This window comes from Echeneis naucrates, chromosome 6 (assembly GCF_900963305.1).
Source record: "Echeneis naucrates chromosome 6, fEcheNa1.1, whole genome shotgun sequence".
Taxonomy (NCBI): Eukaryota; Metazoa; Chordata; class Actinopteri; order Carangiformes; family Echeneidae; genus Echeneis; species Echeneis naucrates.
In genome coordinates this window covers 9,955,613-9,972,768 of record NC_042516.1, presented here as the reverse complement: position 1 = coordinate 9,972,768, position 17,156 = coordinate 9,955,613, and the positions used below count along the sequence as shown (strand labels likewise).

General features: G+C 38.3%; 1 protein-coding gene across 2 annotated transcripts; it reads right to left on the bottom strand.

Moving 5' to 3' along the window:
• Positions 1-325: 325 nt before the first annotated feature.
• On the bottom strand, positions 326-16,590 carry LOC115045054 (lysophosphatidylcholine acyltransferase 1). 2 transcript variants are annotated; one of them, XM_029504531.1, is made up of 14 exons: positions 16,136-16,590; positions 10,528-10,667; positions 9,633-9,847; positions 6,833-6,945; positions 6,342-6,402; positions 6,035-6,093; positions 4,038-4,072; positions 3,637-3,691; positions 3,320-3,402; positions 2,747-2,872; positions 2,194-2,347; positions 1,662-1,760; positions 1,082-1,223; positions 326-895 (listed from the first exon to the last, which is right to left on the bottom strand). In XM_029504531.1, the coding sequence occupies exons 1-14, from the start codon at positions 16,256-16,258 to the stop codon at positions 663-665; spliced, it is 1,638 nt and encodes a 545-aa protein (XP_029360391.1). In that variant the 5' UTR covers positions 16,259-16,590; the 3' UTR covers positions 326-662. The 2 variants fall into 2 exon arrangements, with proteins under 2 accessions (XP_029360391.1, XP_029360393.1); XM_029504533.1 differs by lacking the exon at positions 10,528-10,667 and having other exon boundaries at positions 16,136-16,179.
• Between the last annotated feature and the right edge of the window lie 566 nt (positions 16,591-17,156).

Sequence of the window (17,156 nt, the reverse complement as noted above, 5' to 3'; positions counted from 1 at the left end):
CTCAGTACTACTCAAAATATCATGAGCCCATGCATTCTGCACTTTCAGTTCAAAAGGCAGCTACTATTAAAGAAATGAAGTCAAAAGTTTGAAATAAAAAGATTTCACTAAAAATTAATACACTTCACTGTGTTTTTCTCTTGCTCCCCTCATTTTAAAAACATGCAGTGAACACTATATTGGAGGGAAAAAATAAGATAAAATAAAATAAAGCAAAACAAACAATCGAACACACACACACACACACACACACACACACACAAAAAAAAAACAAAAACAAACAAAAAAAAAAAAACCTTTTGCCCCAGGAATTTTGTAAGTGCTTGCCCTTCAAGTATTCAAGCATGGTATCTGAAACAACCAGTGTTTGGCATTTTGATGATCTTTGCTGCAGCGACCAACAAAAAAAAAAAAAAAGGGACATTTATAACAAAATAAACTGTTACTATGCTGATAATAACCTTAGAAAATTTCATGGATATACTACTAATAAAAAAAGGTAAGGTAAACTTCTTCATCTTCATAGCTGTGATTACTGAAATGTAGTCCCTTACTGTTTGAACTGTTTGAGGATACTATCTGACAAGAAACTAACAACCCTTTCCACCTTACACAACAACCTCTCACCAGGAGAGGAGTTTGTTTCCCCATTTGAAATGGTTTCAGTTGTGTTTCTTCAGAAGTCCATATATTGTGCCATCGTGGTCTTTGGGACTGAAATCTGGGCAGATACCATTAGCTGTTTTGGAGGTGGCAGTGTCGTGCGGGTTCAAACATGACAGGCTGGCCTTAATTTGGTGACCCTGGCGGGGACTGCTGTGGAGGCCTATGTTTTCTGTGTGCAGGTACTCCTCAGCAAAGTCTGGGTGCTGCTCCACAAAGTATCTGAACTTGTCTGTGGAAAGACCACAAGAGGGCACCAGAGACACAGAAAGTGTTAACCAAACAAAAACAAGATAACACAGTGAGACAGATTACACTAAAAGCTGACCTGGTTCTTACATCTACTTCATGAGAGTGTGGAAAATGTCAGACAAGAGCCAAACAAAGTTTGAGACATCAACTCTTCATCTACTCTTACCAAAAGTGATCTTCCCTGTGTCTTCAGAGTCGATAGCGGTAAACAGACGTGACACGCTGAGGTGAGAGACTCCTAAAGCTGTCTTCAGTATAACTGCCAACTCCATCTCTGTGATGGCACCGTCTTCCTCTGCCTCAAACATCTGGAGTGGATAAAATGGGGAGGACATGTAAATGCCAGCCCTTTGACTTATGACGTGTCCCCTTGACTATGCCAGCAAAATTAGACTTTAAGTGGATGTCCTTTTTCTGACATAAAACATTTCCTTCTCAGTGGGTTTGTAAGCTCTGAGGTCAAGTAAGTTGCTTTACTCATAAGAATTATACAAAGCAATTCAGGTGAAAAAATGGAAGTGTCTCCAAATCGAACTATTTGATTTTCATGAGACCACAACAGATTAGCTGCAGTGGTAACCACCCTGAATGTGCCTTTTCATTTCATTACGCTGCTTGCAACACCTCTAACAGTATAACAGCATGAAGCATTTTACACAGCAAATGTCATGCTAATCCCGAGTAAACACATAAAACTCTGCTCTGCTCAGTCGTTAGATAAGCATAAATCTTGGACCAGAACATACCTTGAAGGCCAATTTCATCGTCTCCAGAGTTTTGGCAGGTCTGCATACAACAGATAAGGCTATCACATATTCTCTGATATCCATGCAGTTGTCTTCATGCTGGAAAATCGAGAGAAAACACCACGTTAGGAAAAGATCAAGACAGAGCATGCGATAGGACTATTTATTTATTTCACAGGAGTAGCTACAAGTGACTGTTGTTGAAGTCCTAAACACGCTGTGACACATGAAACCTTCACAGCTTGTCTGGGTGCTACATAGCAAATTTATCCCTGGGTGAAAATTAAAAGTGTTCAGTGGAGCTTCCATGCTTACACAAGTGCTTGTGTAAGCATTTGTGCTGTAGTTTAGGCCACATCTTTGCCTAAACTACAGCATGGTATGTGCTTATATATGAAGTTTTATATTTGCAATCGATGTAAATGGAAGGCTATGGAAGTAATTCTGGATTTAAGTTAAAATTTTGTGCATGCCAATGGAAAGTCTCAGGAACTAATCAAGGTTATGGCTGAAAAAATTCCTCAGCCTTTACCTCGTCAAAAAGAGCAAACATGTCTCGCAGCATGTCTGAAACTGGCACATCCAGGAACTGAGCGAAGTCATCCAAGCCCAGCTTTTGCCCCTCCAGCTTCCTGGCTCTATTCCCATACTCCTGCAAAACCTTCTCAGTGTTCTGTGGCTTCAGCCTGGAAGGGTGAGGAGAAGAGAGTTTATGCTAATTAATAACATGGCTATAGCAGAAAAAGAATTAAAACAGCAGTGGAGAGGCATTGTTTCTGTATCATTTTCTTCCAGACTGAACTACAGTTTTATATGAACTTTTCTGACAATGTTTTATCACCAGTTCAGGCTAAATGATTTTGAAATACTTTGGTTTCAATTGAATATATTTGCATGCCCCCCAACCGTTTTCCAGTCATGGACACATGGGGGAAAAGGACACAATCCTTACCATAAATACCACTGCCACATATTGAATTTGGAAGCCCAGGGTGTTTGGTGAATATTTTGTCCGTTTTGCCCTTGTGCACCTCACTTAATTCTCATTGATGAGTTGATTGCATTGGGAGGTTTGAGTGACTCACCCTAGTCTCCTTATGAGCTTGGCAAACTCCAGCAGACAGGTGTCGACTGGCAGTCTTAGCTGGCCTTCTGCCATGGCCAGCTGGCAGTCTTCAAATGAATAGTCTGTGATGGGTACGCCCAGGGCTCTGAGCACAGCACGGAGGAGACAATAGCAGGACATCAACGTGTGACATCAATCCAAACTGTGCTTCATGCTTATATGGCCAATAAGTAGTTGATATTACGTTTTTGATATTGAGAACTATGTGTACAGTTTTTTTTGGGCACTTGCAAAACATTTCCATCCCAGGTTCACAGCTGTGAAGCACTGAGAGTGGGAGTATGAGAGGACAGGTAGTAAGAACAGCCTGTACAACATGAGCACTGCATAGTTTATATGAAAAGTAAAGTGGCGTTGTTCAGAGCCATAATACTGGGTAAGTAGGTTTATGACATTTTAATGTTTACATTAGGAACCACCTTACAGAATTACATTGCATATGTGTATAAACTTTTGGTTGAGAGGAGAATGAGACTGAGAAAACAATAACCCCTGTTCACCCTGTCACGCAACAGCGATACATGCAGCTTACTTAGCCATGACACGCCTCACGTTGATGGCAAACAGAGTGGGATTCTTTTTTTCCTCCTCTGAGGGTGTGTAGATAGGAAGAAACTGTGGGGTGACCAGAAAAATGAGTTAAATAAACTTAAAACTCAAATTTTAAAACAGGAATGAGAAAATAAATTATTGACATAAAAAAGGAGACATATGCACATACATAACAAGGTCTTCAAGGCAAGAAAAAAAATGTTTTCTTATACTTATTTTGAGATCTGCAAGTGCAGAAGTATGAGCATTGCTAGGGCATGTTGTATAGTCATGACGTGAACATGGAGAGATACTCACCTCAATCACAAACTCATTGTGCAACTGGCAGAGTGTTAGCCACAAGATTTCAAAACTGAATGATACAAGGACAAAAAAAAATCTTTGTTGGTTCAAAATGTCCAAAAACAGTGAACATGCATTTCACGCTTTCCTCAATACTTGGAGTGACAAGGAGAAAAATATCTTTCCAAATTTAGATTAAATTACCCATACATGCCTGGCTCTGGATAGAGGTATTTTTAAATTATTACTTTTGTCCTTAGCTAGACCAAGTAAAAAAGTATAGTGTATCAAGTACCTTTACAGGACAAACAACACTTCCAAATCTAAGCGAAGAACAGAAATGGATAACTCGAACAGTGTGTTATAACTTTACCTAACAGCACGCAGAATTGAGGAACATGAAAATGTGTACTTACGCTCCAGGTCCTTGCCATGTCCATGTGATTGTGTCCTGTAAAAAGCACATGAATCCAAATTAGCATTACACAGATTTTAAAATTTCCAGGGTGTAGTTTTAGATCAGCTTTGACTGCAGCTGGTCACGTACCTTAAAAAAAAAAAAAAAAAGCGAAAGGATTCAAGTGTTTAGGCTAGAAAGAAAAAAAAATGTGACTCCACTGAATTGAATAGCCTAAACACACTTTTACAGCAGATGTTTTGTAAATTACTGAAGAACATCTAAAAAAAGAAAGAAAAAGAGTACAGATAAAAGCTTGCCAATAGGTGTTTATTGAATTAAGAGTCAGCTATGCTTCACAGACAGTCAGATCCAAGTTTTCCTCATGTGAACTTGCAGAATTTGAGGCCTTTTGACTCAAACAAAGTTGCTCATACTTGACCAAGACAAATATGAGTCACAAATTAATAGATATACTGAATTAATTCTTACTAAAAAAAAAAAAAAAAACAACACTCAAAAGTCCCTTATGGAGCGTTGTATGCAATTCTCTACCTGATTACAACGTAAAACAGACCTGCATTATGTCTGTGGATTTCAGCGGTGGAGCATTGCTGGCAAGCATTCACAGGCTTTCAGTAAATAAGCTTTGTGTATTTCCACATCAAAATATTCATTATTTGCGTTTAATGCATGTATAAATTGAGATATTTCTTGAAACATCTTTTCTGACTTTTGTTTATCATTGAACCGTGCTGTAGCAGCTTTTTGCCACTCCCCACATATGGAAAACCTGCCTGCATGCTAGATGTATTCAAATTGAATGGAAAGTTAGTTTAAGGCAAAAAGCCTCAATATTCCAGGGATTCGTAAAAACTGCTGTGTCAAGTTTGTCATTTATCATTAATATTCCAAGATGGTACTACCATTACAGCCTCAGGAATATGACCACAACGCCATGTGTTGAGTGAGGGAGGATCTCACAATCCTGTATGGCATTCTGCTGAGTTTGCAAAATGCATTTGCCCTACAACATTTTCTCCTTTGTGGAGTCTATGTCTATATATATATATATATATATCTTTGGTCTACCATGTGACTAGTGAAATATTTACCTAGTTAGTGAGCCTGACTTTGGAAAGATGCCGAGCAACCTCAAGATATGTGTTTTGTACACACAAAAACACAGCCCATGCAAATGCCTCACAGCACACGGAGCACAAACATTTTTGCTAATGCAGAATCATAATTTATTCTTCAACCACTGCCACCATATGGTTTTGACGTTATGCTGTGTATAACATGCTCCACTTTTATGTTGACACTGTTGGAAAATTTGCTTCATAAAAATTGTAGTGGTCTAAAGTGTGTGGTTACAATGGATAATATTTAGGGTCAACTGATATGGTTTTTGTTGGGACTTGTTCTGAGACCAGTCATTAACAGGGTTGAATACTTATCTTGAGAGGTCAGATACAGACCCCGATCTTTGGCAAGGTTTGGTTCCGACACCAATCACTATCAAAGTCTGATACAGAACTCATTGCTAGTTACGGCCAATAATGATACAGATCATTAGTCAGGCCTGATACAGATACAAACATCACACTCATAAACACATCAATCATTAGTAATAAGTTATTTGTTTTATTTTGTCTATCTCCTATTTAAATGAATGAAGGTAGGAGGAATAACAGAAACAGCTCTGTATATATAATACAAGAGTCAAATTCAGAGCTAAATCTGTGTAAGAACAGAGTATAGAAGGCTCATGATGCAGATCACTGGATAGGTGATGGACCACTCCAGGGAAACTACTGTTGTGGGAGCCAATCACATTTGTAAATTGCACAGATAACCCATGAATAACATTAGGTTATTTACCTGTATTTCTATTCTCCCTGATATTACAGACTTAATATTTCAAACCAAATGACGACATAATAACAAAAATGTGACTCTACAAACAGTTCACTATTAAGCAGTGTCACAAAAAATACCCTTAAACAATCTTACCAGTAAATTAGGGTAACGAATCACCACCGGCTGCACTGGCACAGCTGGAATGAAGGCTCCTACAAGAATCAATGATGAAATACATTCAATTGACATGATTGTATACACAATAAGGAAGTCAAATCACTTTTTCTTATTTCATGCTTATGTATAAGAAACTTGGGGAAAAAAAAATAAATAATAAAAATATATATATATATAATTAGTTAATATGATGTTAAAATAATTTTTTATATCTTACATATCAAAGGTCAACGACAAGCAGTAAAAAGCTAAAAACAAATGAAACTGATGATCGAGGAGCTACCTGGTTTAAAGGTGATTAAGCAAGATCTGTTGGTGCATGTTCCCTCTGGAAAAATCATTATCTGCAGATAAAATAAATAATGGTTTACACACTGAAAAGCAGCAGAAAAAAAACAAACAAAAAAAAAACAAACCACCCAAACATCAAGTTAGAAAGACTTATGTTGTTTTTTATAATTAATTTTAATATTCTACAATTTCATCTTTCTTTTTGCTTTTCAATATTAATGTCAGGTAGTTTCAGTTGGTTTTGGTAATTTGGTAGCTCTAAGTATCTTGTTTTAAAAAGCATTATTTCAGGGGTTTTACATGCCTTTATTTCAACTATTAAGTGGCAGAGAGGGAAACAGGAAACAGGGAGAGAGAGGGGAACCACCTTGCAGCATAGGTCCCGGGCTAAAACCGAACCCAGCACGCTCCGATAACATGCGCACTAAACTCTCAGCCACTACAAGTATGCTGTTTTTAGGTGTTTGACTTCCATTCACTTACCTGAGGCCATTCTCCTCCAGAGTGGGCTCTGCGTCTGATTTCCTCCACAGTCTTCTTTCTTGAGTCCTGGTCTGATCGTGACACAAACACTGGTCGGATGTACTTAATCAAAGCTAAAAACAAAAAAAAAAAAAAAAAGGAGGGGGGGATCATTAGCGAAAACACAAATCCACAGAAGGTTATTGTGTTGTTTTTTCTTCTGATAGCTGAGAAGAACAGCTTCTTGTGATTATCTGTGTCTACTACATATTGTGATTCCGTTGATTAGGCATATACCATATAACACAATAATTTCAAATAGCCCAGTCTGATGTTTTCACTTCATTTGAAAAGAACATGGCCAGTACTGGCTAAAGAAAGAATATTTCGCAAATATATACCAGTTTGGTATATTTAAAACTGATAAATAAGCTATACAGTTGTACAAAAACTTTGCTCTACTGACTCAGGAGAGCTCCTCTTTCCATCAGCCACCACTTAAATGGTGGTTTTTCACAAAGCACTTAGAGAGCTGCACCATGATAAAGAGTGGGAGAATGTGGTTGTCCTGAAAGATTGCTCTATATTAATGTGGCATTCATTTAAACAGTAAAGGACTGCTGAATAACAATTGTGGAATCTACAAGTGACAAGGGCAAAGTTGTATCCAGTACTGCTCACTAATCATTATTACACTACTACAGAGTATCTCTTATTTCAGATATCATATTTCATCCATACCAGCTTGTATAAACTCAGCCATATTGTGGGACTGAGATAAAACTCATAACCATTCGTAGAAATGTAGAAAATTATGTGATCACACAATACTACTATTTAATCAATGAGCTTCAATGCATATTTTTCATTCAAATGTGTAAACCTGTTAATGTAAACTATTATAGGTTTCCGTCCACATTTTTCCTTTTCATTATTAATACTGTATTCACACAGCTGCTCACTGATTACAATTACAACACTTATTTCTTAAAGAAAGTTCTAACAACCAGTAAAGGTTCACAGGAGTGAAACCACTTTGAAGTTTCTCTTGTTTAGCTGTTGTTTGTGACAGACAGATAAACTCCGAGCAATGAACCTTAACAACTAAAATAAATTAGTAGTAGTGTTCAATCTGCAGCTAAGACTCATTGTGTCTAGCCTTGGCAAAGGTTTTGAAGATGCTTCTGGCATCTACAATCTCATCAGAAAAAAGAGCTAAACTGATTGTGATTGCAGCCCATTGACAGAGTTTTTTTTTTTAAAACAAACTAACAAGTTCAGGACAGTGAGGTCAAGACAAAGTGACAAAAGAAGAAGGTGAAGCAATGAGGTGAAGAAACTGACTCCCATAGTGAGCTGTCTTCCGGCAGGAAAGGATTATGACTCTGGCTAGTACCTTGACACACACTTTACACACGTCACAGTGGCTGATCAGGTCTTAGTGCTTATTCTGGATTCCACTTACTTGTCCAGTCATTGTTGGCTGGTTACTATGCCAAGGCTAACAAGCCCAGTCAACCTAAAGTTGATCACACATATTAGTGGATTGCCTTTATTCAACAACTTTGAGATATTACAAAAGATTCAGTGACAAAACATGCTATATATGTATTGCCATACAACCAAACAAAATCCTCAAACTGTATGGTTTATTGTTTATAATTCCTAAATTCCTTCAAAGCATCACTTTAACTGACTGAAGTTGATGTTGCTGCCATTATGCAATCGAGTCAAAATATTGTTTCAATATTTCAATCCCTGAAGTAAAACTGGCAGCCTTCATGGATAATCACAGATATAGCGGGAAGAAAGGGAGGAAGGGGCGAAAGGAGCCCTAAAATAACACATACCTAGCCCTTGTACTGTGCGCCCTGCTGCCAAGGGCATTCGAACAAATGCTTAATTTGGCAACTGGAAATGCAACTGAACTTTCAAGCTAGTTAATAGGATCTGCTATTACACCAGTGTGAGTACTGAGCCTTACTGCAAAATACCTACTTGAACTGTACTGAAGACCTTGGTCAGTGTCCAGACAGTAACTCTAGATAGGTGAGGACCCTTCTTTGTAGGGAACATTATGAGATGTAGCGATCATCATAAATGTTGTACTTAAAATCTAACCATTTCTGATCATTATGTCTTCATGGTTTAGTTGCAATTAACAGAAGGTAAAAAAAAAGGTACAGACACTGCTAGTTTTAGTTTTTTCGACTTTAGTCACCAAGATCTCCAGTTTTACTTCTAGACATTTCTGGTTCAGATTACAATCAGAAGCAAGTAGACCTGAAAACATTCCTGTCAGTAACATTAAATAAAATCCTGGCTTCATGGGCATTAATGGCAATTGCAGAATGCCTGATAAGCTGGACTTCAACATCCATAGCATTAAGTATTTACAGGATGTTGTGAGTTATGGCTGAGATATTTTCCTTTTCTAGTCTGAGTGCAATCATTTAACCATGCAAAAACATCTGAGCTCTGATGCCTCTCAGTCCTGCTTCCACTACAAGCCTTTTCTTTCATTCGTAACATTTCTCAGAAGTAAATTGTGCAATCCCTGGTGTTTACTGACGATGCAGCAGCTAAATTACACAAACTGTTGTGGCCTTTCTTCTATCAAACCACTTTGCCTGTCTCAACAAACACTACAGCAGAAAGCGCATATATACTTTACATGCCAGAGAACCCACACAAATATTCTGCATTTGTGAATTATACTTTGTAGTGTTGTCATAACCAATTACACTTCATATTAGAGTCATGATACTACCCATATCTCTGTGAAAACATAAGTCATAATCTCTCAGCTAATGCTACTTACTGCCCCAGAGAGGTATGTCCTTGCTCTCAGCCTTCATGACAATTGAAGCCATTGTCATGGTGACAGGGATGGCATCAAAGTAAGAAGAGTGGGGTGCTAGGGTAAGGATGGGTGCTTCTGCAGGCAACGCTCTTTGCCCTTTCACAGTAATCCAATGAAAACCTCCTGCAAACCACATGACCCGCATGATGATCTTCAGAATTATGTCCACCAGTCTAGAAAGGAAATAATTCATGTGTTAGGTGCAATTTCAATTTAAAATGTAGACACACAGTTAATAAACTGTCAGCAATTGTAATACAGATACAGATTAGAGATAGGTATAGTGATAGAGTAGGGAAAAAAACAACAACAACATTTCTTCAATGTAGACATCTCTCATTATTGCACCCACACAATTGGACTTTTGAGTATCATCTACAACCAAGTGTCCTATCTAGACATGACATCTTCACCTTCTCATTCATTAACCTTGTGTGTGTGATGTTTGAGACAAGTGTTTAAGAAGGAGAGACCTGTGGTTGCTGTGGGAGTTTTTTGGGCAGCCAATTACACAATCAGGGAGTATGGTGCACCAGACACACGTGTGAATAACTATACTTAATCTCAGAAAGCTGTTTCTGAAAAAAATATGGTTAAGAAAATCATACATATTTCTAACCTTAAATAGGATGTTTTCACTCTTCTAATTTCAACTTGACTTTTGGTGCTTTTCAATTAACTGCAGTCTTACAACTATACATGTAAAATATTTCTGGAAACAAATGACGTATTGTGTTGTTAAAAAAAAAAACAAAACAAAACAATACAGTGTTGTTTTTTGACTTGCATGCTAAGCAACATTTTTGAGCCCATTACCTTTCAATAAGTACACATATGCAAATAAGTCACCCACCTCCTCCAGAGGCACTGGGGTTCGACGGATATCTCGGTGCGTCCTACTGAGGCCAGGAATGCAAAAGGCCAAGCAAGGAGCATCATGAATGCAGCTATGAGTAGACGGATGGGGAATAGTGTGACTGTCATTAACGCGATCTGTCAGAGAGTGAGGAAAGCAGAGTTACAGGAACTGATCTAAATGAGTACATCTGTGATAATTATTGTAGGCATCTTTACAGATAGTATGCAAAATAAATAATCATTCCCTTACTCACATCTTATATACTCTAATTTGTAGACTCATCATCAAAACAAGTGGTAAGTCGAACAATACCATTATTGCAAAGAGCGCTGCATTCCATGATTTTAAGCAGAAAGCAATATTCATGACTTGGAGAGTGCAAATGTGAGATAATAATGAAAAAAATTGCTGCCTGCTCATATGCACGTGTTACCATCTAACATGTTCTTCATTTTTGAAGGCTTTGATGAAACCTGGCACTTCACTGTTTGAGCTCAATGGTGGTTATTTACTTTGGAGCTTTTTATGACTGATTGACTGATAATAGTGCTTATCTTCTGTCAATATTTGTCTTGTTTGCAACCACTTTTGGGAAGAATGAAGGCTATCTGCACTTATCTAGGGGGAGTTCTTGTTTTCAATTATAGCCAATTTAAATTTTCCAAACGGATGAAAACTATTGATAAACCATGAAAAACAAACACAGTGTGACAGTAGTTGAAACGTTTTCAGTGTTCCTTGCATTATAATGGCATTGTCTCAATTGCATATGTGCTTTTTAGGGTCTTACACTCTAATCCTACTGCAGATATAGCAGTAACATACCCTGATCGTTTTCCTTTGCCCCAAAATATTTACTTTTCTAATTATCAGTATTAAGATACTGACTCAAAAGTCAGCCCTTCCCAGAGGAAAGTGGTCTTAATGGACCCAAATTTTTTATTTCTTATTTTTTTACTTCTATCACACAGTTATCATTGTATATGTATTTAACATTCATTGTTTTAGAAAGGAAAGAACAACACTGTAAGCATTAGTACTTTATCTTATATTAAAAGGGTCTTGACAGAAATGTTTCAGAACAGTTGTACAATGCATTTGTTAAATTATTTATTCACCCCCAAAGCATTAGAATGCATAAATGTCACTTGGAATTAAAACACATTACACAAGCCGAGGGGTTATTTAGGAGTTAGAGTGAATTCAGACATCGTAATAAAATGCATATTTAGACAGAGGCATCTTTGAAAATGACTGGGGACACAAAATTAACATTTATGTGAATGAATGGGCCTTGAGAATTGTATGGAAGCTGCCAACAAATGTTCTGGATTGTAAATATACAGTGTATAACTAATGTACGGAATTAAATCAGGCATCTTGGCTGCAAAACTGCTACAGCTACTTTAAAAGAGCAGATGTGTAACACAAACAAAATGCAACTGGAGTCAACTGTGAACCAGATGTCACCTGTATTGCGTTTATTTCTATGCCTTACTGAGTACACCCCTAGAAGGTAAGAAGAATAGACCTTGTGTGCGTGTTTGTGCGGATGTAAATTTAAAAGTAATCTACTTTGTTTCTTAATCCATTGTCAGACTAGAAGGGCATCTTTGGCATTGCTTTTTAAAGCTTGTGACAGACCAGGAAGCTGATGGCCCTTACAGTAGAAACACTGCTTTTTCTAACTGTGTGAGATCCACAGAGATATCTACAGTTTCACATTAACAAACGCAGAGCAACCGCTTATGTTGAATTACTTTTCTTTACTAAACTCAGACATCACATTAACATCATTGTGCAAATACGAATTGAAATCTGACAGAAACTATGAACCACAGCTATGTTACTCATTTTAGAGATGTGGTTGATCCTTCGGTTTTTTAAACACTGATTTTCACACTTAATTTATTTTTTTTTACCCTTTGATCACATGGCGTGATCGGCTGCAAGGAGAAATAAGTTTCTTTACCTCCTTGGTAAAATTGATCTCTTTTAGTGGTGGGGCATGTAGACCAATTTAGCAGGATTAGATCCAACGAGAAAAGTAACATTTATGGTGGAAACCTGTTATGTGGGCAATGTGACAATCAGTATTTTACATGCTGCTGACACAAAACTTTCATAAACCTTTTAAAAACAGGGCCTTGAGAACTTGTAGTCACTTGCTTAGGTCAATCTAAAGACCGGACTTCTCTGTGGACCTCTTTGTAGCTTTGTGGAATGGGAATCTGTGACTAATTCCTTCGTTCACAGAATAAAGACGGATTCAGTTTTTTTGTTCGGTTCCCCCCACAAATCATACAGGAATGTCACTTAGGCTTCTCAGACCTAAGAATTAGGATTAAATTACCCTCAAAATTAGTAGCCTTCCTTCTGACAATTTAATATTTCGAAGCTTTTTGGCTACTTTAAAAGTGAGATGTTTTCCAATAATCCTAAATCACTAACAAAACACTCCAATATGCTTTCACAGAAGGACTAACCCAATCAAGTCTTGAGATCAATTAGCTCATCGGTAGCTGAGCTGAGCTGCAGCTAAGATCAAGGTGCATTACAGCATGAGTACCCGTATGTGGATTCAAGGGCCATTATACTGAATAAGATTAGAACCTAGTGGCATATTGAGTATCTGGTATTATCAATAGTTGAACAACCATCTGGGACAAATAACTAATGTGGCTTTTTGTCATAAAATTTCACCTTTTTAACTTGAAGGTCTTTTTGCCGCAACTATCTCTTGACAAAAGACAAAAAAAAAACTAAAACTAGTTGACTGGAAAAGAAGTGAAACTTCTTTAGTTCCAGTCAAGTTGGATGGTTTACTATATGCAGTAGGCCTTTAGCCCAATCCATCATAATTAGTCTCTTCAGATTATAATGTTTGTAATAGTACTGAAATATGAGAATCTCTGGCCAACTATTGCAACATAAAAAAAACATGTATGGTCTTTTATAGTAGTTGTGACACTAAAGAAAAAAATTGTTAGCCATCTTTCACCATTCAGTATCCGTCTGTCACCTATAGTGTAGAATAGCCACAATAGGCAAACAAGGAACACATTATTTCACTTTCAAAGCCTAAAATGCATTTTGTGGGTTCACCAGTTCACTGGCAAGTCAGCAGGTGGACCATCTGTTGTTCTCAGTGTTACAGTTAATACTGCATCTTTTTCATATTGCTGTGGGTATGAAAGCAATGACAGCCCAGCATTCTGAAGACAGTTGGGTCCAGTTCCATCAGGAAAACTAGGAAAATCATTTTCAACAGCCTTTGACTGTTTATTTTATTTAGCACTTATGTTTACAAGAAGCTGGTTTAAAGTGTCATGTTGCTCTGGCTTCCTTAATATAATTATAAAACACAGTTTACATTATGAGGTATGAGGAAAATACCACATTGTGACCAGATACATGCCATGCTACATGCCAGTTTATGTTAAAATGACAATGTAATCTGTAATATTTAATAATCTATTTTTGACCAAGTGATAAAAATCAAACATTCTTCAAATTCTCATTGGCGCATACAAAACCATGGTGCAGCAAATGCAAAAGAAAGGTTGTGACAGTAGTACATTCTGTAGTCTCAACAAATAATAATCATGTATTGCTCTACTAACTTATACAAGAAACAAAAACTGTTCCCTTGGTTTTGATCCGTCTGACATTCCCTTTGATCTCTGTCAGAGCTAATAGGAGACTCTCATACCTGCCATTCATAAACTGAAGCTCTCCCATTAGGCTGGGGTCTGTGACTGAAAATATCATACAGGTGGGGACCAGTTTCAAAGGGTTTACTAACACTATACAGGAAACACGATGGTTGTTGGTATTTTAATATTTTGCAGTTATGCACCAAGAAATGAAGATAAACCATGGTTGGACATTACAGATAACATGATAAACACTGCTGGTCCTCGATGCAACTGCAACTTCGGAAAGCTTCTGCTAATTCCAAATTTGTCGGCTTTACAAAGAAAATTGGTTTTCACAAGATGTGGTTATTTGGTTATTTTTTTTTTTTATTCTCAAGATATGGTGATAAGAGTCCAGAAACAATATATTCTTAACCGTTTTTAAAAGGCATGCAAAATGTTTTTTAGTTCTTTTTTCCTCCCTAGTCTGAATATACTACTCACTTGAAGATATGTTAGCATTAATTGCTCAACAGGGACATATCTTCACACTTCTTAAGCCCATAGAAACTTCTCTACAACCCACATTTTAATCTCTGTGCTAGTGTATAAACGCATGAAAAAGGACCTACTTACTTGGTGTCTAACAAATACCAACTCATAGAGAAAACACTTCCTAAAAATCTGTCCTGAGAGCTCTATGAGGTGAACAACTAAGGGCCCAATATGAACGTCCAAATTTATAACAACCCCCACTTTGAAAGCACAACACATTTCAGTGCACTCGGGTAGACCAGATGAGTGGATGTTTCCAATAATCCGTGCAAGATGCAACATGTTGCAATATTTGGACAGTCCAATTCTGCAATTAATGCAATATCAATCAGCTTAGGGTAGCTTTTCAATTTCTGCCTTGTAAAACCCATGTAAGATGCAATTCAATTATAACTTTTGATAGTTTTTCGGGCAATGATGCCTGATAATCCTAAAGTGCTGGCTGCAATCTTGAGGTGGCCTTCGAGGTAACTCCTTTTGCAGAGAAGCCTGAAGCCTCTAAATCTGATTATCCACTGACGGAAACACTGCATGTCCATTTTATGTTGCAAAACGTAAATTAAATCAATCAGGTGACTGGTCTTCCTTTAAATAGATTGGCAGTGGCTGTAAATATTAACAGCTGTCGGTGTGTGTGTGTGTGTGAGTGTGTGTGAGTGTGAGTGTGTGTGTGTGTGTGTGTGTGTGGGGGGGGGGGGACTATATAAACTACTGGTGGGGAGGAATGAGAAACATGACTGTCAGTTTTCCATCGCGTTTCCTCCACCCCTCCACAGCCACATGTGTTGGCTGGTGTCTAGGACTCACCGCGATGGCCAACAAAGCACGAAGGAGGGGAAAGAAGAAAATACGAATGAACGCAAATTAAATCTGGAAGCGGAGCAGTGTTTAAAATAACTACGTTTAACAAGAGACATGCCCTCATGATATCCACTGCCATGATATCTATGGCAACGGTTACAGAGCAACAAGCTAGGCCCGTCCTGAATTGGCGGCCATGCTCAGATAACTGTATTTCATCTATGTGGGCTGTTCCTGGGAGAGACGTTTTTTTTTTTTTTTTTTTTGCAGGTTGTATGTGGTCGTGGGAAAAACCCCACCTATGCGTTCATTTATTAAAAGCCTCTCACCCCAGTTACAGCGCCATTAAGAGCGGGGAAGGGAGGGGGTGGGGGCAAGCCAGGAGGCGAAAAGCAACATGTATGTAGCTAGCGTTAGCTTGCTAGCTAACACTAGCTCAGCTGACAACATGCAATCACGGGGAAAAAACTGCCAAGTTAAACAGCAGTGACAGTCTCTCTCCACTGCGTCGCCGCTGAAGCGTCAACGTTCACAACAAACGGCCCGAGCAGCAGGTCAACGTATCCGCAACTAGGTTGAATAATTTTGGCTGGGAATGCAACGCTTACCTTTGCCTTCTCCAGAGGGGTGAATTTCAAAACGTGCACAAAAGGGTTTCTGAACGGAGGAGCTTGGTCCATCTTTTTTCCATCTCCTTCCACCGCACAATGTTTGTGACTGGGCAGCCTCATTCTTCCGAGAAGTAACACACGTCGAGGCTGCAGATGTTTCTTCTTCTTCGTCTTACTGTTGTTCTTGACGCTTCAGCAGGAAAACTGATTTATCCAGATTGAGAGAGTCTTAGCACAGGACGCAGTTTCCCCCCCACTTATCTGTCTTTCACCGTGGCTAATTGAGGTGGCAGTGCAGGGTTATTAACGCTATCTTCCTTTCCCCCGGCAGCATGGAGGGATAATGGTTAGCTCGAGGATTAGCTGGGGGATTTTTCTGAACTCGCAGATATCTTCCTGCCTTCCTCCGCACACCGCGAACCTGGAGCAGCCCCGCTAGCTCTTGATGCTAACTTAACGGAACCACGATTTCGTTTCTTGGACAGGGCGCATGCGCAGGGGCCAGCGCTCGCATCCATATCACGGTGCGCCCTGTGCATCTCACGATGTGATGCTGCCTTCACGACACCAACTACAAACTGGGTTTATCTGAACTGGCATTTAAACGTGGATGCAGCTTCCGTTTAGAGGAAAGAAAAAAACAATTGTAATAATGTCGCATCAAAACCTTGGCATTTGTTTGGAATGTGTTTTTATGGACATTCCAAACAGCATGATTAAAAAAAATAAAATAAATCTACAGTAATTGGTTCAGTTTATAATGTTCAGCTGTGTTGATTTTTTTTAAGATATAAACAGGATAGGATAGGATAAAGAATACAGTAAAATTACACCAGTAAACTCCGCGTTCCCAACAAGTGCTTGACAATGTGTACAAGTCAGACCTCCTTTTTATGTTTGAAGCTCTCCTGTTACACATGCTTATGAGGAGGTAGTTATTCCAATACTTGGAATATAGTTATTCAAATTTAGTTCAAATTCCTTAATTGTTCCCACAGAGAGTAAAATTAAATTAATC

Coding starts and splice junctions, on each gene's coding strand:
- LOC115045054 (XM_029504531.1), bottom strand. CDS start 16,258: ATGAGGCTGCCCAGTCACAAACATTGTGCGGTGGAAGGAGATGGAAAA. Junction 3,692..4,037: donor ACATGGCAAGGACCTGGAGC/GTAAGTACACAT, acceptor TGTATCATTCAG/TTTTGAAATCTTGTGGCTAA. Junction 1,761..2,193: donor TGTTTGCTCTTTTTGACGAG/GTAAAGGCTGAG, acceptor TCGATTTTCCAG/CATGAAGACAACTGCATGGA.